Raw genomic sequence first — 26,516 nt, 5'->3', positions numbered from 1 at the left:
AATGTTTATGTGTATTTAAATTTTATTTTGTGAAGAGTACGTGTTACACGGGAAGCCCATCCTTTGCTGATGGTTTTGATGACTGAATCAGTCGGCACCCGTTGGTCTCCATGAAAGTCTGGCTCTTGCTGCAGCTTCCCAGTGCGGCAGAAACGCTCAGTCTGTGCAACAGAGATTTGTCTTTTGCCTCATCTCGAGCCTTTCTTTAGTTCCTTTTTGGGAACTTTACTAATTGTCATTACTACTAGCCCACTGTTTCCTTTTCCTGAGGATCTTTAATGATTTGATTCCTTCATTTTCCTCCGCTGCCTAAAATGTAAAGGATTAATACTACTCCTATCTTTCCGTTATTTTTTCTTCTTTCCTCATCTCACAACACCTTTTTCTACTCTGTCAGTTCTGTATCTCCCCAAAAGCCGTGTTCTGAAATAACTGTCCTTTTTATAGACTCATCATAGGAAAGTTTGTCATTCACGTCTCAATTCTAMATAGGGAAACAACAACTGTTGTTGTAGTGGTGCATGTAAAAAAGGGAATTAATGAACGTTTCCTTGTATAAATGTCATAATCAGAGCACTACTTACATAGCAGAGGATGCAATATTACAAGTCTCTGATTTCATAAGCTTGATACTCAAATCTCATTTTAGTAATACCACTTCCATAAGGAAACTTTTCAAACAGGTATTTTGTTCACAGTGAAGACTTATGGGGGCATTTTATCTTTTTGTGCATTTTCGTGTTACAGACTGTTTAGGGAACTTGTCATCCTGTTTGACCAGGGTTTAGTGTTTTATGTAAATACAACATGACCATTTCCTCTGATAGCAGACAAAAGTAGTAAAATGTCACTCTGGCTCCTTTGATGGGTGTTATTTCCTGTATTTCTGTGTAGCTAAGAAAGCTTGCCAGTGAAAATCTAATCTTTGACTCGTAGATTCAAGATGCCGCAAGTCAAGGCTTGAAATTTGTTGGAATTATACCCCAGTACMGATCCCCAAAGAACTGCCTTGTCAGCTCCTCTCTGACACCCACCAGGAACAACTCGGTGCAATCAAGAGATAATAAAAACGTTTCAAATTACACTGAGGATCATGCTTCACTGGATAGCGAGAAAATAGACGGCGTAAATGGATGCAGTACTCCACCACCAAGTGAGGAAAGCGCTGACCAACGTGCCACATCCAGGGAGGATGGGAGAGGTGAAGGACAGGCTACGGAGCCACCGAATTTTAAGTCAGCAAATGACAATGAAGAACAGCTTGAACACAAGGACCCAAGTGCAAGAGAAGCAGCCGACAAGCAGAATGGAGTTGCAGAGAGTGAAACACCAGCACGAAGTTCAAAACTACTCACCAGCAGTAAGTATGGTCAGGACCTCTAAGGCATAAAAGCCAAATTTAAGATTGTGTTAAGTATGTTCCTAGCACTTCTAGGGGCTCGAGGTTAGGTGAGAATCACAGAATCTTTGAGGAGGGTGCTTTGAAGATCATCTAGTCCAACCCTCTGCACAAGCAGGGTCTCCTACAGCACATTGCACAGGCAGGTTTTGCATGTCTCCAGAGAAGGAGACTGCACAACCTCTTTAGTCAACCTGTTGTCAACCTGTCTAGACAATCCAGTGCTCTGTTAGCCTCACCATGGAGGGATTTTTCCTCAAATTCAATACCATTGCAGTAGAGTAGAATAGAGCCACCAAAAGAACCACTTACCCTGCATTTCAGCGTGCTCACAGTGACTGAGAAGAAGTCAAGTGGCAACTAGAGAGATGCTAGAAGCAGATGCACCTGTATTATGAGTGGTGTGCATGCCTGAGCTTAAAGGCATGAGTTTTTGCCTAGTCTTCAGCAGATTTGGTTTCTTTCTGTACATGGTGCCAATACCCTGAAAGCTCATGGTCTTTTTATCCTTTCTGCRCATTGAAAAGAAGCCTTGCTAATTTGTTTAAGAATTCTCAATTATTTTGGGAGATTATTGTTCATATGCCAGTTTCTTTCCTCTAACCTCCTTAAATTGCTTGTCTCTGGGAGGTTGCTTGAGTAGCAGGAGTCATAATTGAAAATATGATGTAAACTAGAATTAGATAGTGAATGAAAAGTCACAAAAAATGTTTAAACTTCCCAATTTAACCCTCAGAACATTTTTCTTTCCTATATTTGTCTTAATCCTAGAAAACATTGTGTACATTTATTTCTCTTTCTGCTTTGCTGATTTTCCTTGCTAGGTACAAGTCTATGTAAGGAAATCCCATCGACATTCCTTTGAGCTGGCCCTGTCCTTGACTTTATCCCAATTCTCTCTGTTTTGCACGAATTCATTCAAACAATCCTGTCCCTTTGGGGAGTTTTTATGTGGGATTGAGGATGACTTTACATGGCCTCCCCACTGAACTATTGTCTTGATTTCCGTTGCATTCTGATGCACTTAGGTTTTCGCCCTCAGATTTGGATCCAACTCTGGTGACCTTTCACCACAGTTTCTTCAATTTTTGTTGGGCAAGAGAACAGCCAGATTTGGTCAAAGCATAGCTATTATTTGAATAACTTATTCCGGTTTGTGCTGAAATCTTGCACAATGTCAAACCACTCTTAGTCATGTAGTTCAGAATTAGTTAGATCAGTTCAATTTTTATACATATAGTCAGCCTTCAAGACAAGTCACCCAATAATTTTAACTATATCTTGATTCTCCACTTCCCCACGTTGAGCACTGGAAATGTTTTAGTGCACTAGGCCATGTTTTGAATATTTCTGTATATTCTGTCATGTGAAGCTGAACCACCTTAGATGTTTCCCACCTCTGTCTGCCTGCAGCATCCCAGAACTTTGTTTCAGCTGCTGCTTCGCCAGACAAGAGCTTTTATTTTGAAAGTCTTTTTAGGGTTTTTATTTATCCTTCTGTCTCTCAGTGCTTTCTGGCTTGAGTTTATTAATTTCTTGTTCATTTTTTGTTTTTTTAACTGGTGAGTTATGCTAGTACTTTCCAAGAGTAAAAGTCTGGGAAGGTCTTTTCTTTTTTTTCATGTGACAGAAAAAGAAATAGCTCACCTATGGCAGGATGTTCCCAAATATACTGCCTGTGCAGCTTTAGTGATTTCTTTATTACTCTTGTATGACTTGTCATTATTACAGCACTCTCTTTTCCTCTTTTCCTCCCATGGAAAAATGCATTTCAGTCTTTGGCATCAGGCCTCCATCCTTCCTTGTGAACATGAAGGTAGAAAGCACCAGGTGGCTTTTTCTTTTTCCACTTAGCCTGCTTACTCACAGGAAGTCAGCACTCTTGGACTCCTTTTTCCATGCATAAAACCGGCAAAAAAAAGTACCTTTTCTTAATGTGTATGGAATCTGAATTTGTTCTCTTGTTTAAGATTTTACACTATTCAAGTGTTATTTTTGTGCTTCACTTTTTTCTTTTGGACAAATATTTTACAGTGTTCAGTCACTTTTATTATAGGACTCTTGAATCGTTTGCTGAAAATTATTTGCCTTGCATAAGCAAGGCAGGAATATTCCAATGTTATATCAAGAGATTTGGGATTTCTAGAACCAAAGGTGAGTTTATCTGCACTTACGTGGTCAAGCTCCCCACTGAAAATGACTGCTGGTAGTGGCTTAACCTTGAACTGCATCCAGGACTGGGTTTCCCTGTCCATTAATAAATGAAATAATAATGTACAACTATTTTATATGCATAACTTTACTGGTGGTTTTACCCTCCTGAACGTTTGGGAGGTTTATCTGCACTTCAGCTCACTTCAAACTTTACAGCTGTGAATATTTTTGCTGCCAGCACTGATATATATTTTTTTTAATAACAGTAAGGCTAAACTAAATGTTCCTGAGATAAACTCGGGGTGGTGGGCAGCAGGCAGCTGCACCATGTACTCCTCTGGAAGACCTTTCCACATTCACAAGTTCATTTGCTGTTGTGTTAGTGTCTCGCCTCGGTTCAGACCCAGAGTAAATCAGGTAACCAGGGGGTGTAACTTCTGCATTTCTGATCCTTTGCATTTCCTGCAGCTTGCTCTGCCCCTTGCTGGGTCTGTGGCCCTGTGTTACTAAAACCAAGTTATCAGTACGCTCAGTTCAATGGTCATGGGCTATGGACTTCAGTTCCTTCTAAATCTGCAGTAAGATCTGCAGTTTGAACTGCCCTCAGTGTCACAAATCATTTAACTTGTCTGTTTTTTAACTGTTTTTTTTTTAGTAGAAAAAACTTCATTGACGTGCTGAGTAGTGATCAATAGTGATGTGAACCCTACAATACTTGTAGCAATTTGCAGAGCTTATTTGTTTTTGTGTTTACTGATAACTCCAGTAAGAGAGAAGTCAAGCAGTATTAAAATATTGCTATCTTTAAATGTTTTATTTTCAACAGTAAGTACATTATTGATAATAAATACCATAACAATAAGATTACCATATTGGGATTTGGGGCCCCAGCATGCTGCACATTGGGCAAGTGTATTAAGGAGAAAGCCACAGAGTTTTTTGCAGTTACGCAGTATAATCAGGCAAGGGCAAACGTTTTARCTGGGGGACCACGTTGTGGTGTTTGCATTTTCCAACCCCAATGTTTATGTTTTGCTAGAAACGGAGATCTTCACCCTCTTCCACAAGCCCAAAGGCCCCCAGAGGTGCAGCCAGTATTACACCGTGACCATCCCCATGAGGGTCTCCAGGAACGGGCAGACGGTCTCCAGCCTGGAAGCGAATTGGCTGGAGCACATGACAGACCACTTCAGGAAAGGAGGCTCCTTGGTAAACGCTATCTTCAGCCTTGGAATGGTAAATGGTATGGAAATTAGAGAAAGCTTTATGCTGTGATTGTTTTCCTTTCTCCTCTAATAGAGGTCATTATCTTTGAAGAGAAGACGTTTGGGAGGTGCTTTTAGCGGAGGCTCGGGGCAGGTTTGGTTTAGATCAGCCCATTTCAGTGAAGTGGAATGAAAGCACAGGAAATATTTTGGCATTTGAATACGGAAAGCTGAGATCATGTATTGTGTTTTATAAACATAATAGAGATGATGCTGCAACTGCAGAAATATACAGACTTAATAAATAGCACCCAGGAAAAGGAATTAAAATAAGACTGGAGAGCAGACGGCATAAATGGAAGGAGCTTTCCATTCCTCTTAGCCATCTGGCCACACACTGTGTCTGTAGGTCAGGAGAAGGTCCCTCTGGTTTCACGTGTCCAGAATACGGGCAGCTACTGCTGGTTCCTGCAGGGCCCCTGCTCACGTTGGCAGCACAGCCTTGTGCAGAATTAGCCTCGTTGCTTCATCGCAGCCAGCGTGTGTGAGTGAGGGCTCCACGTTGCTCTTATGCTAAGAGTGGATTAAAGAAAGATGTTTGCTTGCTGTGAAAATGTAGCTCTGAACCCAAGATTCGAATCCGGCTTAATAGTGTGGGCAGCCTGAGCTCCTGCACTCCTGGGGATTCTGGTGCAGAGAAGGATTCTGGTGCCTCATAGGGATCTGACCAAGGGGCCGCGAGAACAAGCAGAGGGAACGAAAGCACTTGAGCATAAAAATGTTGGCATTGTCGCTGGATAAAAATACGKCACGAGTGCAGTAGTTCATGTCTCAAATGCTCGGGGCTGGGGCCTGCGGATGCTCTGAACCTCTCACCTCGTTCTGGTTTGTTTGGCTGGCCTGAGAGGGGACCAGGCAGCCCGTGGGCCGGGCGCTGCCTCGGGGTTTGTGGCTGTGAGCCGCAAGATGCTGGGATTGCTGCTCCCCCAGCAGCTTCTTCCCGCTCCGCAGCTGGTCGGGATTCCTGGACCTGGAATGAAAAAAACAGCCACATCGGTTTGTTCTGGTAAAATGCAGCAGGGAAATTAACAGGCAGGCCCTAATTTTTCATTTTGCAGCAAGTAGCAAAAAAGGAAGGTCTAAAGTTCAGTTGCTGGAATGCTTTTGCACAGCTTCCTGGAAAGTCTTGTAATTGCTAGTTAACTTGCTTAAAAACAAATGATCGTTTATTTTAAGTGTATAAAATGCAGCTCATAGAGTCAAACCTAATTGGCTGTATCAGACTCAGTGTTTTCTTTAATAAAAACTGCTTATCATGCACTCTAAAATACTTCAAACGCAACATTTTTCTGTTATTTAAGCTTTTAAAGTTCATTTACACAACAGAACTCTGGGGGAAGGTCGTGTACTTGGATAGCACAGTGAGGAGGGCCAGATAACTGCCCGACAGAGATGAAGTGAGGTTGGATAATGGCCCTAACGCTTCTGTGCAAACAGAGCAACCAGTTTATACTTGTGTGTCTGTGCATTATAGAAAAGTGGACCGATTCAGAGCTAAGTTATATTAGAGAGTGAAGATGGACTTTTGCAAAACATTTTTATTAGTGTTTTAGAGTTGCAGGTACAACAGTTTAAAAGTCAAGAGGTTCGGGGTTAAGTTTTTTAAACGTGTGAGCATTAGAGCAATATGATAAATGCCCAGGCAATTAGAAGCACATTTGCTAAGAACATTTTCAAGCTGCTGCCAGTTGCAGCTAAAGGTTCRTGAGATAAATCCTGACATTTCCCCATGCTGCAGAGAAGGGATCCAGCTTACTCAGTCAAACACTGATGTGAAGCAACCCGGGGGAGGAGGGAAAGAAGAGGCTGAGGGCTTCACATCTCTCTACTTTTTTTCTGATCTTTTATGGCATCCTATCCAGTTCTTCACTAGTTGGTCTCCTAATTCACTGATTAATCCTCCTTTAAATAAAGGTACTATCAACATACTTTCTATAATTGGTAGCATTATGTTTCTTTGTTCTGGGGGGTTTCCTCTTTTCTATTTTTTTCTTTTTTTTCCACTTTGCCTTAAAATATGAATTCATTATTTTGCATATTAGACTTAAAAGCAGAGCTATTATCTTTTCATGTTTTTTTTTCTTCCCTTGCCCTTGGAATGGCCGATGAAGTCAGTTATCATAAGTTCATTTCCTCCTTTTGCCAATACTCTTGCCTAAAATAGTTTTAAAGTTCAGTGATTGCAATTGGTTCTTTTTGTACCAAATAATGAAGAAATATGACACAAAGGCAAGTTACAGTGTGTAAAACATGCAGAGCTATGCTATAATATTAAACATTAAATATTTTCCGGCTTTGCTAGTAAGTCTTAAAATATCTTGATTATTCCTTGAGTGTTCCKAATGACTGTGATCATTTCAATCTTCAGCTTAGGCACTTGATGGTGTTTCTTACCCAGCTCAAGTGGTTGCTRTCTCTGCCATAATCCCAGATCTAAACTGACCCTCTGTAATGCTCCACGTAAGTGATCACTCATTCCCTGTCCTAGTGAGAAGTGGGGACTGCAGTGATAAGCTGCGGATTAACCACACTGGAGATGGTGAGGAAAGGACAGGGAATGTTGGCTTCTGCCATAGAACAGCAAGTCTCCTGTCAGCAGTGTGAGCCGGTGAGGGGAGAAGGGAGGGAGAATCARAGTTAAGGTTGTTTGGGTAACTTGGCTGAGCTGAAGGAAAGGACAGGACAAGAGCACTGGGCACAAAGTGAAGTGCAGGAAGATGTATCTCAATATAAGGGGGGAAAAAACACTTATTTTTTACTGTGAGGATGGATGAACACTGTAGCAGGTTGCCTAAAGAGATGGAGCAGAGCCCTGGCCATGCTCAGATCCTGCCTGGGTATGGTCCTGGGCAACCTGCTCTGTGTGTCCCTGCTTGAGCAGGGTGGTTGGGCYCTGCGGTCTCCAGAGGTGCCTTCCAGCCTCAACCATTCTGTGACCCTGTGTAGTTGCCAGCCTGCTCATCCTCAGATGTTTTGAACCACAGTTCCTTGAATCCACGGCGTGCCTGTGTGTGTTTGCCATTTTGTGAATTTCTTGACTTCAGAAAAGGTAGCAAATCAACCAGGAAACATTAACAGTATTTAAAAACAGATTAAAGAAGACAAAATACATGCCTCAAAGAGAAAAGTCGACAGGTTTTAAAGGTGTGGATTGGTTGTCCCTGTTGTATTTGCCCTGCCTTGGAACCAGTGATGCATTTGGCCAATTACATTCACCTTACACACTGAAGTGGCAGGGGATTTTTATCATCTATGTGGAATTATTTTCTCTGTGTGTGCTGGAGGTGAGAAGATTCAGAGGTGAAGTCCATAAATATCAAGCAGAGACCAGGTTCAGATCACCTGCCACGAGAACTCCCAGATAGTTAGTTTTACTCACTGAGAACATTCGGGTCAAGGTTGGCTTCCCAGATGGGGAAGCTTTATAGTTTAGAGGCAACACTGGGAAAGCTCTTGCCCACTAGCAGACCTGCCGTGCTGGATCTTTTTCCCATATACTCCTTGTAAATCAGWAGCAAGAACATTAAAACAGCTCTTTGTCAACAGAACTACATCAAATATTTATACAGTCCAGTGACAATAGCTTTCTGWGCACAGTGGGGTACCTTAATGAAAAATGCAGTGGTAACGGAACCGTTTCAGAGGAACGAAGGTGATTGTAACCTTTATGTTCCGAGCCTTTTCTTTAAGGAAGAAGTTATGTGTGTTCAAGGGAGCCAGGTGGGAAATGCCATCATGAGCCAAACAAAGTCAAAATGGTGGAATTTATTGGCAGACTGACTGTGCTCTTGCAAATGGGCCAACATTTGGAATTACCAATACAGGCTAAATACCTGAAGATGAAGGTTGTTTAACAAGAGATGATCAAAAGACCTTGGAACTGCATCACAATCCRGGAGTACCTGGCATTCAAAACAGTGGCAACCGTAGAGTCCAGCTTAATGTATCCCTGTATAAAGCTTTGGGGAGCTGATTGTGTCGATCTTTTAGGTGTGATTCAGCTGAATAAGTGCAGGAATCTGCCTTGTAGATGTCTACATCGGGTTTGTCAACCAAAGCTACCATCATTGTCAGTGGAGATGTAGGCCTGAACCAGCATAGCCCAGCAGGATCTGTGCTGTGATGCACTTCATCTTACAGTAGAAATCCGAAAGAGACAAGATAAATTGGGGTTGGTGGTTCAGTGACAATATAGCTCAGCAGAGGCCCACCAGGACAGTGAAGAGCTGGAGCACTCACCCCGTGAGGACAGGTTGAGGGATTGGGATTGTGCGGCCTGGCGAAGAGACAGCTTTAGAGGGGGACCTGAGCAGCCTGCCTAGAATGTGCAAGGAGGACCCAGGCTCTTTATGGAGTTACACATGGAGGGATGAGGAAAGATGTGCATAAGTGGAAACAAGGGGTTACAGAGGGGTACAAGAAGAAACWTTTTTTCCTGTGAAGACATTTGAACACTGGAAGATCTGTCCAGAGAGGTCATGCAGTCTGCATACTTGGGGGTTTTCAAGATCCAACTGGATACATTTCAAACAACCTGGTCTGTTCTCAGCAAGTTGACCTTCCTCTGTGGAGGAGGTTGGACCAGAGACCTCTGGGATCCTTTCCTACCTGAATTACGTTAATGATTCTATGAAATGGTGTTGTAAATGTAATAATGTTTGCTTCTCTCTCTCTCTCTTGATTGTAAAGAAAGCCTTAGGTGACCAACTCCACTGTAGACATCTATATCGTAGATTAATTAGGTTAATTGAGATGAATCTCACCTCGTGGGTCAACTCTAGAACATGTGATTGTAGGTCAAGTTGCTGCAGAGTCTGGAGCATCTGTGGGATGCAGGTGCATCTGTCCAATTCTCTGTCCTTAAATTGCAGAGCGCCACACTTCCACACCTCTACATAAGAGTTTTCTTGGAATTCCTGCTGTCTTGACACCATAATGTAGATTACGTGTGCCTTTTCTCTAGAATACATTACTGTTAGTCCTCCTCCTTCTTTCTCCTYTCCCGGAGTTGTTCTCAGCATCCCAAATGCTTCACATGATGAAGAGACGCATGGTCCTTGCTCTGCCTCCCCCTTTGAGGTGGTGGGTGAGTTTTAAAGGGAAGATGTGCTGCCTCAGTATGAGAACTGGCATTTTTATTCATGGCAAGGAAGTGTTAAACACTGTGGTGGGACAGGTAGAGAGGAGATCGGGTTATCATTAAGCGTGATGAGTGTGTGAAGCAGTTTCTCTTAGGGGGTTTCTCACAAGCATCACGGTGCTGAGCAGACACCAGSCTGCAGGAGCTGTCTGCCCTTCAGCAACTCTCCCCTTCCAGTTTTCTGATTTTCCATGGGGATTTTTCTGGCCGGAAGATAAATGAATCTTATAATTGATTGCGTGTAGCAATCACTGTACGTCCAGCAAGGAGGAGCAGCCAAGTTGGTCTGCAGCCTGTAGGATCCCCCGAGCTCAATTGCTAGTTTCTAAGCAGTTACATATGTGCCACATATGTGGAAGCTGTGAACGGTGCAAGTGGAATGAGCAGCAGAATGAAGCACGAGGGGTAATTTATGAGTGAGTGCAAACACACACATGCTGGTTGGGCTTTGCTCCCTTAATAAATGGCTGGCAAATGAGTGGGCAGAACCCAAGCTGCAGTTGTGGCAAGAATGTGATGTGTGATGTTGGGTTCAATCAGTAGGGTTCACAATACATTATCGAAACGCCTACTCTGCATACAATTTCTCTTAAAATATTTGAGTGGCTAYGTGTGGTAATGATCTATGGTTTTCTGCTTTCAGCTTTAGCAACTGTCCTGTGATCCTTGCTTTGGAAAATTAAAGGGCTATTTAACTGTTCTTACTTATTGATGGAAAAAGTGCCAAACACCTCCCTTTTTGCCCTCATCAGAGATAGCTGCTGAAAGGAGTTACTGCTTTGTAATCTGGTTTATCCTCTCTGGAGCAATGTGTAATAACAGCAGACTGCAGTGATGAGGTTTCCTTGTCCCTCTTTAATCTGCACGGAGCTACGGGAAGTCTGTCTGGGGAGTCAGACACAAAGGAAGTAGGCAGTGTGTTTTTCTGCTTCTTTGAGTCTCCCAACCAGATCCCAAGGAAAGCTACTAGTAAGTGGTTTACTGTTTCTTTCCTCACAACTGAGCTCAAAAATCTGTTTTGTTTTAGGCATGAATGTTTGCATCTGCTCATTTACAGTTTAATGTCCTGATTGCAACTGCACAAGAGAGAGCAGTTAGCCGGGKGAATAGAAGCAAGGGGCTGTGCACATGCTTCACACCTGCAGCAGAGTGGCTGCTGCACGCCTTTGTAGGCAGAAGTCTTTGACTGTAGGCGTCCAGTTTGTTGTGGGCTTTGCATGTCTGGATAATAACATGAATTTAGATCACGTAGTGGCATCAGGAGTTGACTGAGGCTGTGTCTGCAAGAAGTAGAAGCCACTTAATCCTCTGCACTGCCTTCTATGTGAATATTACTCACAAGGGTATTCTCTAAAATGTGTCATGCTTTACTAGTAGCATCTCTCCACCTCACAACACCCACCAAGAAAATAGGAGGAAATGCCTAAGCAGACTTGCCTAGAAGAACGAGTCAGATTTGAGGAGGAGACACTGCAGCAACACATCTGCTTTCTGGATACTTGAGACCCCCGCAGGGGACAGTGCCACAGAAGAGCTGCAATAGGGCAGAGCAGGGGTCTGGCCGTGCCAGCCTCTCTGCAGGACATCAGTGAAGAGCCACGCTTGGGGCTGCAGCTCTGCGGCTCAGGCTGGCCACGATGGGGAGGCCCTGCAGAGCTCCCTCCTGCTGCCTTGTCTGAACTGAGCTGTGGGTGCAGGTCTTGTCACAGAGGGGTGCTCAAAGAAGTGCTGTTTGAGTATCCTGTACTGCATACAGAGTGATGTGGGCGGATGGAAAAAACAAGGAAAATTATGGATGCTTTGGCMTCAATAAAGAAAAATGGAGATCTTAATAGAAAAGCTTGTACCTCTCTTTTTAATGAAATAATTGTTGCAATTTCTCTAGTAGTAACAAAAGAATAAATATACAGAGTAAGGTATATTCTGCGTTTTTCTGTTAAGGATTTGGTAAGTGCTTTGTTATTTCATAGATGTACAGCTGGAGGAGCGGATAAAAGAGATAARACTTGCATTAAATAGATAAAACTATCCTATTAATTTAGGGATGTATTAGTTGGGCCTGTGTGGTTCCATTTCAGAATSATCTACCATTAAAAGCAACGTAGTTTTCCTAAAAATGCATATATATAAATAAATATATATATATATATAATAGGACGTTAGGAGGATCAACAAGATCTTTATAATAAGTCATACAGGCTAAATGTGTTATTTAAACAAGAAGGGTGACTTGAAAAAAAGCCTTTTGAAAATGTGATTCTTTGTCCATAAAGGATACAGTACTGCATTTTTACAGTGCTTTTACAATACTAGTGAAATGTTCATTATTTGACTTTTTTATGTTGCACGGAAGAGTTTGGGGTTTTTGAGGGGGTGCTTGTGGTTTTTTTTCGGTTCTCCTTATCCTGTTCTGTTATGGAGCAGGTAAATCTGAATATGTGGGAGAGAGTTCAGGCATATGGGAGTGACTGCTGGTTACGGAGTGCATGGCTGGATCGAGGAGAACTTGCTGCTCGAGTGATTTTAAGTGTCCATAGTCTGAAGAAAGGCTGAACTTGCTGGATATCCAGCTGAGAACAGGCCACTAAACCAGATGGCCAAAATGCTGACAGAGACCGATATAATAGTCCTGTGGGTGTCTTTTCACACCTCTCAGACGGGCAAAATCTTGCCCAGTCCTGAAGACCGTGTCATCTTAATGGCAGATCCATACAGTGCTCTGACTTGTGTGACTGCGTYGTGGTGTTACGACCATGGGTGGAGCTGCAGAAGCCCTTAAGAAGTTGGCACGACACCGTGTGCATGTGTTTTTTAGCCCACRGAGCAGGTGTAGAACTTCAAGCAGGTGGGCAGTACTGCCAGAATGAGGCTAAATTAGTTCTGCCTGTACCAAGTGGAAGAGGYTTTTGAGGACAAACACAAATGTGGAATAACAGGGTGGACAGTGGTAGGTGCTCTTAGAGGAACTAGTATCAGCCTTTTTATAGCGTYGGACTGTCAGAGGAAGGTCTGCTGGCTTTTGTGTTGTTGTGCCTGAAAGACAGTGTTATTAATACATCCGAATGCATCCCTAGAGCTAGGGTATCTTCATAAAGCTAACAACCAACCCCGTGTTTTCACAGATTCCTTGCATGGCACAATGGACGGAGTATTCCTCTTTGAAGACGTTGCAGCAGAAGACAACAAAGCCGTGCAGGGCTACGACGCTATTGTGGTAGAACAGTGGACCGTGCTGAAGGTAGCTGTGCGTTTCTTCCTTTCTTATATATATGAATCCAGAGCCAGCAAGACACAGAGGCGAGCGCTCACATACCTATTTGTTCTTCAAACAGCACTGAACAGGCAATTGAGGCAAAGGGAAGGGACGTATCAGCAGTGTCACTTAACAGCACTTCAGCTTTATGCGTCTTTGAATTTGTTTTGATGCTCCCTCTGTGCCTTCTTTCACAGTTGTGTGCGGGGGGGATTGTAAATGTTGGTGCGCAACGAAACCCGGGGCTGTCTGCCCTGAAAATACGGATGTCTGGCAGGAAAGCTGCAAAGAGGATCTCCCTTGTTGTCAGGGCAACACGATCCCAGGAGCAGTTGTGAAGGGGAAGATGTTTCAGGTAGGCCTGGCTGCAGCGGGAACGCGYGGAGAGCGGCCCCTGCTCCCCCGGCCTCCCCCTGCTGAAACGACAGGCAGGTTCTGCATCGAGCTCTGCATGTGTGAGCAGGTCGTGCATGGGCTTAAACGGGCTTCTGCATTTGCAGAGTAACAGAGAGAATGTGAAAAGTGTATAAAGAAACCATGTAGGTAGCTGGCTTTTTTATTTAACTCATATAAATGTGCACTCAGATCAGTAGAAGTGTTGCTTAGATGAGATTCATCAGTACAAATCTGCAGCACATTTGACAGACAAGGGGATAAATAAAAAGTCGGGCTTTTGATCACAGGAAGAAAAAAGGTGTCATTGCCTAATTTTTTGAAGATCTTTTAGGTGTATTGTTGGACTACTCTGGTGTGCCATAAATAAATGCTATATATTTATAAAGACAATGCCTGATCTTCCAGCTTGGARTATATATTGGAAATGGTCTAAAATYAAAGGAAAAAAATCAAGCCCATATCAGGCACACATACAGAGGAGTGTTTTGCAGCAGGGTCCTTTCAAGTACCGAAGCCCTCGTAGACAGAGTATGCAGTTTTGCCCGTCCAAAATCAGGTGCCAGCTTTAGGAACTTGATGGATGCATTATCGCAGCAACCTGAAGGTAAAGACTATGGAGAGAAAAAGCCTACTGTAGCACTGGGGAACCCTTGCAAAGACCTTTCCTGTCTGGAGAGAGAGAGGAGCTGAACATCTGTGTTTCTCTCTCCTGAAAGCTGAATAGCTGCTTGGCTGTTCAGGCCTCTCTGCTTTCTGAGGGGTGATGGGCATGGGGAGGGAGGGTCAGCAGAGGAGTGAAAGACATGCTGGAACCCAGGAGAATCTGCAGGCACTCGCCCAGTGTCTATCTAAAAGGTAAAATGCCTCTCCATTAAACCCGCTGGGAATTCACCTTTATTCACTGCGGAATAATGTGTGGAGTAATGAAGTGCCGAGAGAAAGTGACTGCAAAAGGGGAGATGTGTAAAGAAGGAGACTGAGTCCAGTGATGACAGATGATGTCCTAAAGCCAGTAAGTGCTTTGTTTCTCTGAAGGGTTAATTCGGAGCATTATCACAGAGATCGTTTYGGAGCCCTGGAATGTCTCACTAATCTCGACTTCCTTATTTTTTTCATACAGCTAGATTAACCTTTTCCAGTTGTCTGTGCTGTTGGTATGTTTTTTGCTTGCGCCAGGGCAGTGGAAGAAGCACTGATGGACAGCACAAAATGCATTTGTATAATGGATCACTTCTAGATTTGCTTCAGGTTAGATTATCTGGGTGAGCCATGGCCTTGTTCAGATGTGCTGTGTGTGAATTTATTGCCCTCCGCCCACTAAGGAGAAGGGACAAACAAACTAAAAGAACCCCAGCCGCAACAAAAGCGAGAGACTGACGTATGCCATGAGAGCCAAAAATGAGCCCCAAACCTTCGTGCACGGAGAGGTGAGGTTTGGCTGGTTAAACACCCAGGGGCTTGGTGTGCCTCGTAGCACAGAAGGTGCCTCCTGTATGCCCTTTATGCCCGCGGGACCTCGCGGCTCCCACGGGCCGGGCTCCTCCTCTGATGGCACGCGGGGCTCCGGCATCCCGTGCACGCGGCCCCGCGACGCCGCGTGGCCGACGCCGCCCTCGTCCCCGTGGCTTTGGCTCTAGAAACGTCAGGGCGCATTATTTCCACCACGGCCCGTGAGATCCAGCCTTTAAACTTCTTTGATGGCTTTAGTTCTGCTTGTGTGGGCAAATGTGGGCAGACAGCTCTGATTAATGAAAGCCTGCATGATTTTGCTCTCCGCGACTCTGGTCTGTCACCTCCTCTTCCCCATTACCCACGACAAAGTAGCTAATACTGTCAGTAACGTCGAGTGGCATAACACTTTTATTCAGATTTCCTCATTGCTCTGCATATGAGGTCTTGTCCATTCTGCAAATATTGTTCTTTAATTACAGTTATTTTCTCATTGAACATCATCAGCTTCGTTTTCTGCTCTCTTATGTGTCTGGTGAATGAATTAAAATGTTGAGAACGTCACGAGGTCAGTGCGTGCCAGGCAGAATGGGTTGGGGTCAGTGTCAGCCATAAACACAGTAAACCTCTTACAGGACAATGTATTAAAAGATTTTAAAAAATTATCTCTGCTGATCCTGGATTGCGAGTTGTCTTAATGTAAACCTTAAAAAAAAAAATCACTGGAAATGAGGGTTTAATTTGTCTGCAAATCTGATTTAGATCATATGTCAATTAAGCTCCACTCGACTGTCTCTGGCCACAGGGGAGGACATGGCCAGGTCAGCAAAGGAGYTGATGGAGATGGGCATAAAATGAGGGATATTCCGTGCCACACAAAGGGCAGCTCTTATCCAGGCTTTAATATTCAATATTTTGCCTCTTGCTGCTTTTTAAGAAATGCTGAAGAAAGCTACAAGGGGCTGTTAGTTAAACCAGCCTTTATAACGCTGCCTTGTTATATATTAGATGAGCAAGCAGTGCATGTGTGTTATGTATATCTGTGTTGATATACTGCACTCAGTAGACACGTGTACTACATAGGATTAAAATGCACAGGCTGTTATTCCTCGGATTTTCCTGGTCAATTTAATAACACAGTATGTGAATTTGGAACCTTTCTGGTGCTCCCTGGTGGCACTTGAGGCCCTGATGGCCGAATGAAGCCGGTATTTCCTCATGGGAACAAAGGGCACTCGGACTAAGCAGCCCGGGAAGCACCAGATTTAAAACAATCTGAGTGGAAAAAAAAAAAAAAGGAGAGAGAAAATCTTCTCTGTCACGGCTTGCTTAGGTGTGCGACGGGATCACAGACAGGAACTTGTTCTCTCTTCACCCATAAAACCTTTCAGGAAGAAAACGAGTGTATCAGATGTGAGCTCTGCCTTTGAGAGCAAGCGAGAAGAGCATCTCGGGGCCTCTCTTATTCCTGAGAGCGGGAATAAGATGGGCACAAATCCCATTTCTCGTCCCACGGCAAATGCACGGTGCAGGGAGAGGACTCCAAGCCGGGATGGCATTGGGGTGGGCACGCGGGAAGGAGGCTCCAGCACCCCGTAGATCACTGGGCCCTGCTGCTCACCTGCAGGTAGGGATGTGATTCCTGGGCAGGGAGTCCTTRGCGGGAAGGCTCCTCGTGGGAGCCACGTTGTGGTCATGGATCGGTCACAGCGGGAATAAATTGCTGTGTGGGGGAGATGAAGCCACGTAACGGGGTAAGGCACCCTGGCGCATGCAAGTTCCCTCATGGGCAGCACTTTTCTTGTTTACAAAAAATAGTTCACGGRCAAACCATGGTTTCAGTGTGGTCGGCAAAAGTCTCGTGAGAATTGGGAAGCTAAAAAAGCTTTTTACTAAAAAAAAAAATATTTTCAATATTCTATTTGCTTATTTTTTTAAAAATGGTCTGATTGATAGTTCCTGTTTATTTCTTGTGCTCCTGGAGCATGTATATGTAACTGCCAGGTGAGTGTTCCTTGTGCAGTAGCAGAGGTTAACCCGCTGTATGGGACACTTCCATGCCTCCTGCATGGACAACGCGCCACATCAGCCTGTTCCCATGTGCAGCTKCAGGGGCCACCTCGACCTTTGCTAAAAGCAGAACTCTGGCCCCACACAAACGTGCCTGTGTTTTGCAGGCAGCGTCAGGAGCACTCAGGCATTTTTACCAGCCTGTGCCTGCGCCAGAAAGTAGGATTCGCATCCGCAAAAGTCACAGGAAGAAGCAGCTGTTGTCGGCACTGGGTGGTGGTTTGTCTTTCTCTTTCAGCCTTCATTCTTTTCTCTTTTCGGATTTAACTTTTTTTTTTTTTTTTAAATTTGGTTTAACTTGATTGGGTTGTCAGGCTTGCGGGCTTCTCAATGAGACTCTGTAAGGTTGTACATTAAAATTTAGAAGGTCAGTACGAGAGGAGCGTGGCGCAACTTCTGTCGCCGGAACCCTTGTGCTTACAATAAATGTATTCAATGGATCGACAATGTCATATAGCTAATAGAAATGACCATGGAAGAAGTCCAAGAATCACAACAGAAAAATCATTCCCGAATTTAGAGCATGAATGTTTTCTTCTTGCCTTGTATATTACTGCAAACACAAAGCATTTGCAGCAGCTTTTACCGGTTGTTCTCATATAGCCCATGTTTATTTTGTTTCTCCTTTTCTGGAGAGGTGCGGGTGCAAGTCTCGCCTTCACCACTTGCTCCCTTCAACGAACAAGGGGAAAAAATGTGACTGTTGGTGGTGGAGGCCTGCAGAGCAGTCCTGGGCAGGGCTGCACAGAGCCTCTCAAAGGGGAGACCTTTGAGTTTTTGTAAGGAACCGAGTGTCGGTGCATATCCTTTTCCCCCCAAAAGCTGTGGGTTGTGCTGCTAAAGTGTCTGTGTTTTTTACTTGCTGTCATCTTTGCCATCTGTCCCTAGATCTTAGCACGCAGTCTGTTAGGATTTGCCCTTAGAGGTTTCATTAAGGCTTCTTTAATGGGATTCTCCGTCTTCTATTCTTCTAATCCACCTTGGAAGAAAATATTAAATAGAGACATAGCTGCCTTGAAACTAAATCACACTYACTTACCCCAGGAAAGAATGATTTCTAAAGAACTTCTTTTCTGTCTCACAAGAGCTTAGTAGCTGCCGTGTTTATTATCTCGCTGTGGTTAAAATTGCTTCAGTTGGGGAGGGGGAAAGAAAAAAAAATGTTAATGCAGCTGTTTGTGTGGCTTGCCCTAGATATTATCTTTATCCTTTTTTAATCATATATTTTTTGTCGTTTTTGGTCTTTTTTTTTTTCTAATGAGCTAAAGCTACTGTGAGAGAAGACAATGTTGAAAACAAACAGTAAAAGTATAAATGAAATGAGTTCTTTTCATGTGATACGAGTCAAGGAAAAAAAAAACCCAGCTCAATATGCTCTGGCTTCTTGACACTCAAGGTGTGATCAGAGATTACTTATCATCCACAGGAGAGTGGGAAGCAAGTTAATTAAAATTTTCCACCCTTTCAGTGAATGAGATGTCTCCCAGTTTGATGCACATTATTATTTGAACACTTCTTTTTCAGCAGAGATCTGGCGTGTGCTTTCTACTGCTGCTGCCTTTCAGGTCCGCACTTGTTAGCTAGCAAGAGCGTTGCAGTTTCATCGTGGCAAATCTTTGAAATGGTATTTCCATTGTCTCCAGTAATAACGGAATAATTCTAGTGCCTCCTGTATTAAATATACAGTAAAAACAAGGCGACTCCTTTGCTCCCTATCCAGCCTGATGGTGTTTTGCTTGTTTAGATGCGCTTTTGCCCTGGGAAGCAGTTCCTGTGGTGTCCTGTGGTCTGTGTTTCCTGCTCTTCCAGTGGTGGAACAGGATTGCTAGCGATGCCTTGGGATGGGGAGGGAGGGCTAATCTTCTGTGGCCCTAAACCTGCAGTTACCTAAATTTGGACCCCGGGAGCTCGAAGGCTGCCTGGATTACCCAGGAGCCGGCGCTTTTCCAGTGTGTCRCCATGCAGCACAGTCATGGTTGGGATCAGGGTGGCCCCGGGGCCGGGAAGAAGAGGCCAGCTCATTCCTGAGGCGCATGGAGGAGATGGGGACCGATTTTCCCCCTTCCCAGAGCTTTATGCCTTTCTCAATTTCCCTCAGCCTCAAGGTTAGTCTTGGGTGAGGGTGTTTTTGATCCTCAGCCTGCGCTTTTCCCCTCCCTGGCAGTGCCGTGATGGGGGTGACAGCGCGTCCCTCGGTGCCACGGCCACGCGAGGCCTGCGTGAGGCCTCCCGCCGCGCCGCGACACCCTCTGCCTCCCCGTGCTGGCCGCGCGTCCCCACGGAACGAGGCGGCTCCCGTGGGAATGCGAGCCGCAGGCCGGGCGTGCGGAGCGGGAGCGGCGCCGCTTGGGCGCYGTTGGGACCGGCTCTGCCCGTCCCCCCGACCCGCTGTCCCGGCGGCCGGCGTGTTGGGGAGCTGCGCCTGTTCCCTTCCCAGCAAACACTGTTGGACAGAGGGAGCGAGTGCCCCGTCAGCTGCTCCAGTGGTCCTGCCCAGGGCCTTGTGGCAGGCGCTCTCGTCCACTGTTAATATTCCTAGTGCTGCCCGTTTCCATCTTTATTTCTGGAGCRCTTTCAAACCTAGGAGGCATTGTCGACCAGTCTGATCCATCTCGGCGCGTTATTAATCCTTTCTGCCGAGACATTAGGTGTCAAAGGCACCCTCTTTGCATCCTGCATCTATGTCATCCTCTTTGCATTACCTCTTTTCTAGGAAATGGAAAGAGGGAGGAAATACCYGTCAAACAGCAAGGATAGGGTGGAAAAGGCAAGGAGGGAATCCGTGGAGACCCCGGATCTGCCCCAGTCACAGCGGAGGCACCACAGAGCTGCTCTCTCCCTGCAGTGGTGCGGAGAGGGGGTCATGTTGCAAAGCAGCCCTATCTCCATGAGCCCTAGATGTGTCTGCACAAAAATCAGGAGCAGGGTTAGCTCAGTGAGCCCTCACATCCCATTCCGTTGGGAGATTTTCCCAAATGTTCTCTCTTTTAGCAGGAGCGATACAGCTCCTGCAGCTATTTGCATTTGCAGTGAGGATCAGGTTTTTAGTAGGTATAATCAGGCAATCATTCAGTTATGGAGATATCAAGTGACCTAAATTGCTCTCATTAGAAGAAAAGAATAGTTGMGATTGGAACTCACTAAAATGCTTTGAAACACTACAGCCAGTTTTAAATTATTTCTGATCAAATCACTGTTACTCAGAACAAGTGGATTTTTTGGAACTGCCCTGATTAACATTTACTGGGAAGGCTCGTACCTCACCCGGCTTGGAGAACAGGCAATTAAAATAGCTTGCATGCATATAAACCCAGCGTACGTGCCCGGGTTCTTGGCAAACAGAGTTGTTTTTCTGAAGCTGTGTAGTGGTGTTTGTAGAGCCGAGTAGTTACCACTTGCCTGCTTTGTGTTTAAGACAGCTTAAAGCCCAGTAAACGCGCCCCGGTGTCTCTCTAGATGTTAAATTGGCCAGAGCCTTGGCAGTGAGTTATCCGGCTGGAGCAATATCTGCTGCAAACAGCCGTGGCTCTTGCCCACAGATTGCCCCACTCGAGCAGCCGGGGACCGGTGCTTGGGGGTCTCTGGCGACTGGAGGGGCAGACCTTGCCCTTAGGTTTTCTATCTACTCGTGCTGCCCATTTTGTCCTGAATCCCCAGTGTGGAGCGACCTGCTAAACCTGAGCACCGTTAGTCCAAGTCTGATTGTGCCCAGGCAGGAGCCACAGCCGTTCTAGGCAACGTTGCCTTCTTCTTTTTTAAGCTATTTATCGTTCTGCTTGGAAGGAGATAATTGCATTGTATAATTAATAATAATTGTATAATATAATTGTAACTTCTGCTATTCAGCCCTGTCGAAAGTTGCCAGAGMCTCTTTATGCAGGGGAGCGCTGGCAAAACAGAGCAGATTAGTCCCATTTAGGTCTGGGGAGACCCTCCCGGAGCTGCAGGGGAGGCAGGATGCAGGCAGCGTGAAAGCAAAAACCCGAGTTGCCGCTGTGAACAAAACAGGGTTCTGGGGTGCACGGTGCAATGGAGTCTTTCACTTCATGTTTTCCAAAGTTTGCCTTCCCACTTAGCAGGAGGTACAAACTGGCACACCGAGGTGCAGAAAGGCCTCTCTGCCTGCCATGAAACCCACGGGCACCTTGTCCTTGTCTTGTCCCCTTCTCAGAACCCGTGGTCACCTTGTCCTTCCCGCGTCCCTTCTCGGAGCCCGCCGGCTCCTTGTCCTTCCCTTGTCCCCTCTCAGCGGCCGCGCTCACGCCGCTCTCTCCGCAGGGCGCCGAGGTGCAGGCGGACTACGTGCCGCTGCTCAACTCACTGGCCGCCTACGGCTGGCAGCTCACCTGCGTGCTGCCCACGCCCGTCGTGAAGACCTGCAGGTACGCAGCACCCGCTCCCCTGGGCACCTCGCCGGGCACACAGCACCCGCTCCCCTGGGCGCCTCGCCGGCACACGGCACCCGCTCCCCTGGGCACCTCGCCGGGCACACAGCACCCGCTCCCCTGGGCATCTCGCCAGGCACACAGCACCCGCTCCCCTGGGCACCTCGCCGGGCACACAGTACCCGCTCCCCTGGGCATCTCGCCGGCAAACGGCACCCGCTCCCCTGGGCACCTCACCGGGCACACAGCACCCGCTCCCCTGGGCATCTCGCCGGCACACAGCACCCGCTCCCCAGGGCGCCTCACCGGGCACACGGCACCCGCTCCCCTGGGCGCCTCGCCGGGCACACAGCACCCGCTCCCCTGGGCACCTCACCGGGCGCACGGCACCCGCTCCCCTGGGCGCCTCGCCGGGCGCACGGCACCCGCTCCCCTGGGCGTCTCGCCGGGCACACGGCACCCGCTCCCCTGGGCGCCTCGCCAGGCACACAGCACCCGCTCCCCTGGGCACCTCGCCGGGCACACGGCACCCGCTCCCCAGGGCGCCTCGCCGGGCACACGGCACCCGCTCCCCAGGGCGCCTCACCGGGCACACGGCACCCGCTCCCCAGGGCGCCTCGCCGGGCACACGGCACCCGCTCCCCTGGGCACCTCACCGGGCACACGGCACCTGCTCCCCTGGGCGCCTCACCGGGCACACGGCACCCGCTCCCCTGGGCGCCTCGCCGGGCACACGGCACCTGCTCCCCTGGGCACCTCGCCGGGCACACGGCACCCGCTCCCCTGGGCGCCTCGCCGGGCACACGGCACCCGCTCCCCAGGGCACCTCACCGGGCACACGGCACCCGCTCCCCTGGGCGCCTCGCCGGGCACACGGCACCCGCTCCCCTGGGCACCTCGCCGGGCGCACGGCACCCGCTCCCCTGGGCACCTTGCCAGGCACACAGCACCCGCTCCCCTGGGCGCCTCGCCGACAGCGCGTGGCAGCCGGCGCTGCGGCTTGCACACCCTCCAAGGTGCCTCTGGAAGGTGCCCCTCTGCTCCACCCCAAATGTAGCGGGAGTAACGGGCCTGGGTGACAGGAGCGCTGGTGGCTCCTGCAAGGGAGCAAACGCCCCGCGGCCGCCAAGGCGGCGCTGCACTGCTGCACGACGGCGCTAAGGCTGCCCAGTCTCGGTCTAAATTACTTTGTGYTGATGCACTRATGCTAAAACATTCAGCAAAAATAYGTCACAGGGCCACTSTGGCTCTGTCCGGCTAAACAGCTGATTTTCCCACTTTGAAAATACCAGGCTGCCCCAAGACGCTGGGGACAGGCAGTGGATTGGGTCACTGCTCATTTCATTCTTCTTTGACTTGTAGAAATAAATGACTGAGATGGATTTGGGGCTTTGAAYGCTGGCATGTGGATTCAATCATCCTCAGGACTGTGCATTTGTTTCTTTCCAGGGAAGGGAATTTATCCACTAAGCAAATTGTTTTTCTTCAGAGACCTTCGTTGCCCCAAAAAGCGAAGAAGAAAGAATCAAAGGTGAGTAACCTTGTCTCCACGCTCCATTTTYTGTTGGCAGTATTTTAATATTTTARTCGACTTTGTGAAGAAGCAAAAGTGGTCTGTTGAACTTTCCTGTGATGCAGGAGCCTTGGCAGCACAGTAGTCACACACAACAAAAGAACAGTTCAAATGAAAGAAAATGCTCAAGCAGTGTGAAAGTCCCTGTATTTCATTTCATTTCATTTCATTTCATTTCATTTCATTTCATTTCATTTCATTTCATTTCATTTCATTTCATTTCATTTCATTTCATTTTATTTCATTCTCTACTGAACCCATGTTGGCAGAGGAGACCTAGACTTGTCTTTGCAGCCTTGCCCTTCACCTCTATCTGAAAACAGAAGTGCTGGCCTCCCCCAAATCTGCCTTGCCCTTTCGGCACGCATGGGAATGATCCCAAAGGCCAGTGAAGTTCGGGAGCAGGGAGAAGGCCCAGACGTGCTGCAGGGGCTGGGCTYGAGCTGCCAAGCAGAGCCGAGTGCTTCCTGCAGCGTTTTGGATAACCACACACTSTTGTCATCCCCAAAGCCTCCACTGGTTTGGAGCCTGCCTTTTGGGAAAGTCGTCTTCTAGCTTCAGTGGGGACCAGGAAAATACATGACGTGACCAAAGCAGGAGCGAGCAGCTCGTAGCATGGCTGTGGTTTAGGAATTGCCTTCTCTGATTGCAGCTCAGCTGCAAACGAGATTCTCCTGTGATCATGTTACAAAGCCCATCTTCCTCTTTTTTTTTCTTTTTTTCCTTGTTTTCAGGTGATTAAAGGGGTCCTGGGATGAGGGCAGAAGTGGCTGTATTCAGTCATTCTTTTGCTTCTGTGTTCTGTGGCTTTAATGGAGCCTATAGACCATCATGTGTCTTCACATAGAGAAGTCAGCGTAACAGTGAATTCTTGTGCTGCAGGAACAGATGTGTGCCATCAAGGTGGCTCCAAAATTTGTTATGATTTCATTTAGATATTGGAAAACTTACTTACCAATGTCTGGTCAATAAAATAGAGGGTTGACTTGTAGGCAGTGTTTAATACATGGACGTATATGGAAGGAGAAATTAATGAGATATCTTTTTGGTCCAGAGATGAAGAAAAACAAGGCATATTGATTATAGTGACATACAGATTTATAAGACTTTGTCAACAACTGCATATGGTTGTTACAAGTCCTTAAAAGATGCCAGCCCTAGCATGTGATTTAGTTACTGCCTGTTCTGCACATACCACATCACAGGTTCTCAGATCTGTTGGCTTGGGGGTTTAGTAACTTGCAGCACAGCATGTTTAAAACGTTTATAGATAAACACGTGGAGGAGGAAAATACGTTGTTTAGAATAAAAGGAAGCTGTAGTGCTGGAAACTGATCCATCCTATCTATGCAAACCAACCAACTGCTGTTGGTTTCAGCCAGATAAAGAGAAAAGGAAGCATGCAAGACGTTGTAAAATGTATTCTGTTTTTTTTTATGAGATAAAAGTATTCTTTTTAATGCAGTTTTCAGACAGTGATGAGGCAGTCATGTTCACTCACTTTACACCRATGTGATGCTTATTTCAGGAGATACTTTTTGTGTGAGGTGCAGTGGGCATCCCTGTATACATATCCACGTATACGTATGTGTGGATACATGCAGACACACACTGAGTCTCCTATAGTAGTTTAATCCTCATTGCTTTCAGGGCCCGGATCTTCCTTTCTGTCCAAGAGGGCTTTGAACTAAGGAGGAATTGGGGGGTGTTCAGCGCTCCAGAAAATCAGAGGGAAGTATTCAGATGCCTGAATTTGAAACAGCTGAGCTATAAAGCTGAGATATCATCTCTCGCTTAAGTACTTTTAAAATAGAGAGGAGGGAACGTTATCTTCCTCTAAATAAAGACAAGAATCTCATGAAAGCCAGTTTTACATATATTAGTGGGATTGTTTTTTCACACTCAGTTCTGTCTAACAGAAGGGCAGAGTGTCGCTCCACCGTTGAAATGAAACAAACTTTATCTAATAGGTTCTGAGTGGCCTCTTTCATTAAGGCAGAGATAGCTAAATCAAAAATTTATGAACGCATCCTTCTCTTGAGCAGTTCTGCCACAGACTTGGTTGCACTGGAGAAAAAAAYAAGAGGCTTCTGGACCGCAGCTGAATTTCCTTTGTGTCCAGATGAGATGATTTATGCAGTGTGGAAAGCACCAAGCATTTGCTCCTGAGCCCATCCCGGCRTCTGCATCAGCTTGGATAGCACCAGTGGACTTGGGTGCTCTTTCCCAAGGACTGACCGAGCTCCTGTGAGCAGCCTGGGAGCTGCTGGGAGCAGCCTCGAGCTTTCCTTGGGAAGCTCAGTTTAATTTTTTGGCCAACAAAGCAGACAGATAATGTAATGGTGTACGTGTCAGACYGACATGTTTTATAGCTAGGATGTTGGCATTTCAAGGTACTGCTGGTTCTCTCTTCCTTTTGAGAGTGGTTCAAACAGTTCCCCTGAAATGGCAGTTGTGGTGAGTCTTGTGGTGAGTGCTGCARGAGGCACCTTCGTGCTTTCTCCTCCAAAAGCTTTTATACAAATTGCTCAGAATATCTTACAGTTTGCTGTCATCTTTATCACCCTGTTTTAAACACTAAGTTGTTGAAAACAKCATAATCTAAAATCGCCTGTGGCTTCTTGGATGCAGGGCTGTTGAATCAGCCTCCAGGCTGGCAGTGAGAGGCCGGCGAAGGTTTCAAAACGCTGGTTTCGCCCTCTCGGGGCTGGTCCCTTGGGAGCTCCTAGGCAGGCCCAGTCTTTGGAGGCGCTTCAGGGACGCTCCCCGCAGGGCTCTGCCAACGTGCTGAGGAGCCAGGACGGCGCGTGGAGCCGCTATGGAGCCTGTGCTGGTGCGTGCAGGGCGCCCGCCGCGATGCKGCGGGTTATTAGCTCAGCCACGAGACATCCCAGGAGAGAGGCCGGCGAGGCCTCCACAGCGGCAGCGCCTCGGAGCTGCCCGGCCTAGGCACCTCCTTGTGGGCACGGGCCGGCCTAACCCACCTGAGGCGCCCGCACGGCCTTGATTTCATTATTATCCAGGGGGTTTTGGTGAAAGGAAGCTCAAGGCGCCCTCGTCGTTGCGGGGCGGCTGCCGGCCCGCGCGGCGCTCACGTCGCTCTCTCGCTTGCAGTTCCACTGGAGGTTCTCCAAGGAGGACGCGCACAGCAGGCACTCCAGGAGGGCCGGGAAGGCCAAGCCGGGCGCCAGGGAGACGCCGATGGCCGAGGGCGAGCAGGAATCGGAGGTGGCGGAGAACACCAGGAACCTGGCGGCGCGGCGGGCGCCCGGCGCCGACGGAGACGTCATAGACTTGGCCAAGGAGGCGGCGGGCGGCGCCGCGCGGGGCGACACGCGGCCGGGCGCCCCCCGGGACACGGAGCCGCCGGGCCCCGACGCCGACGGAGGCCGCGCCGGCCTCGCGCCCAGCGGGGGCCTCTCCGGCGAGTAG

The 26,516-nt window shown here is 47.1% G+C and overlaps 1 protein-coding gene across 1 annotated transcript in view; it reads left to right on the top strand.

Annotated features, from left to right (window-relative positions):
* RFTN1 (raftlin, lipid raft linker 1) overlaps window positions 1-26,516 on the top strand; it is a 75,605-nt gene extending 49,089 nt beyond the window's left edge. The window contains exons 4-9 of the mRNA XM_026050828.1: window positions 937-1,360; window positions 4,593-4,796; window positions 13,081-13,196; window positions 21,405-21,508; window positions 22,961-23,042; window positions 26,199-26,516. Of these exons, the coding sequence (XP_025906613.1) occupies window positions 937-1,360; window positions 4,593-4,796; window positions 13,081-13,196; window positions 21,405-21,508; window positions 22,961-23,042; window positions 26,199-26,516 (1,248 nt within the window). The remainder of the gene's footprint in view (window positions 1-936; window positions 1,361-4,592; window positions 4,797-13,080; window positions 13,197-21,404; window positions 21,509-22,960; window positions 23,043-26,198) is intronic.

Source organism: Nothoprocta perdicaria, unplaced genomic scaffold (assembly GCF_003342845.1).
Source record: "Nothoprocta perdicaria isolate Ctin4 unplaced genomic scaffold, notPer1 scaffold_70, whole genome shotgun sequence".
NCBI lineage: Eukaryota > Metazoa > Chordata > Aves > Tinamiformes > Tinamidae > Nothoprocta > Nothoprocta perdicaria.
The sequence above is the reverse complement of the archived record's forward strand: the minus strand, read 5'-3'. Positions and strand labels throughout refer to the sequence as shown.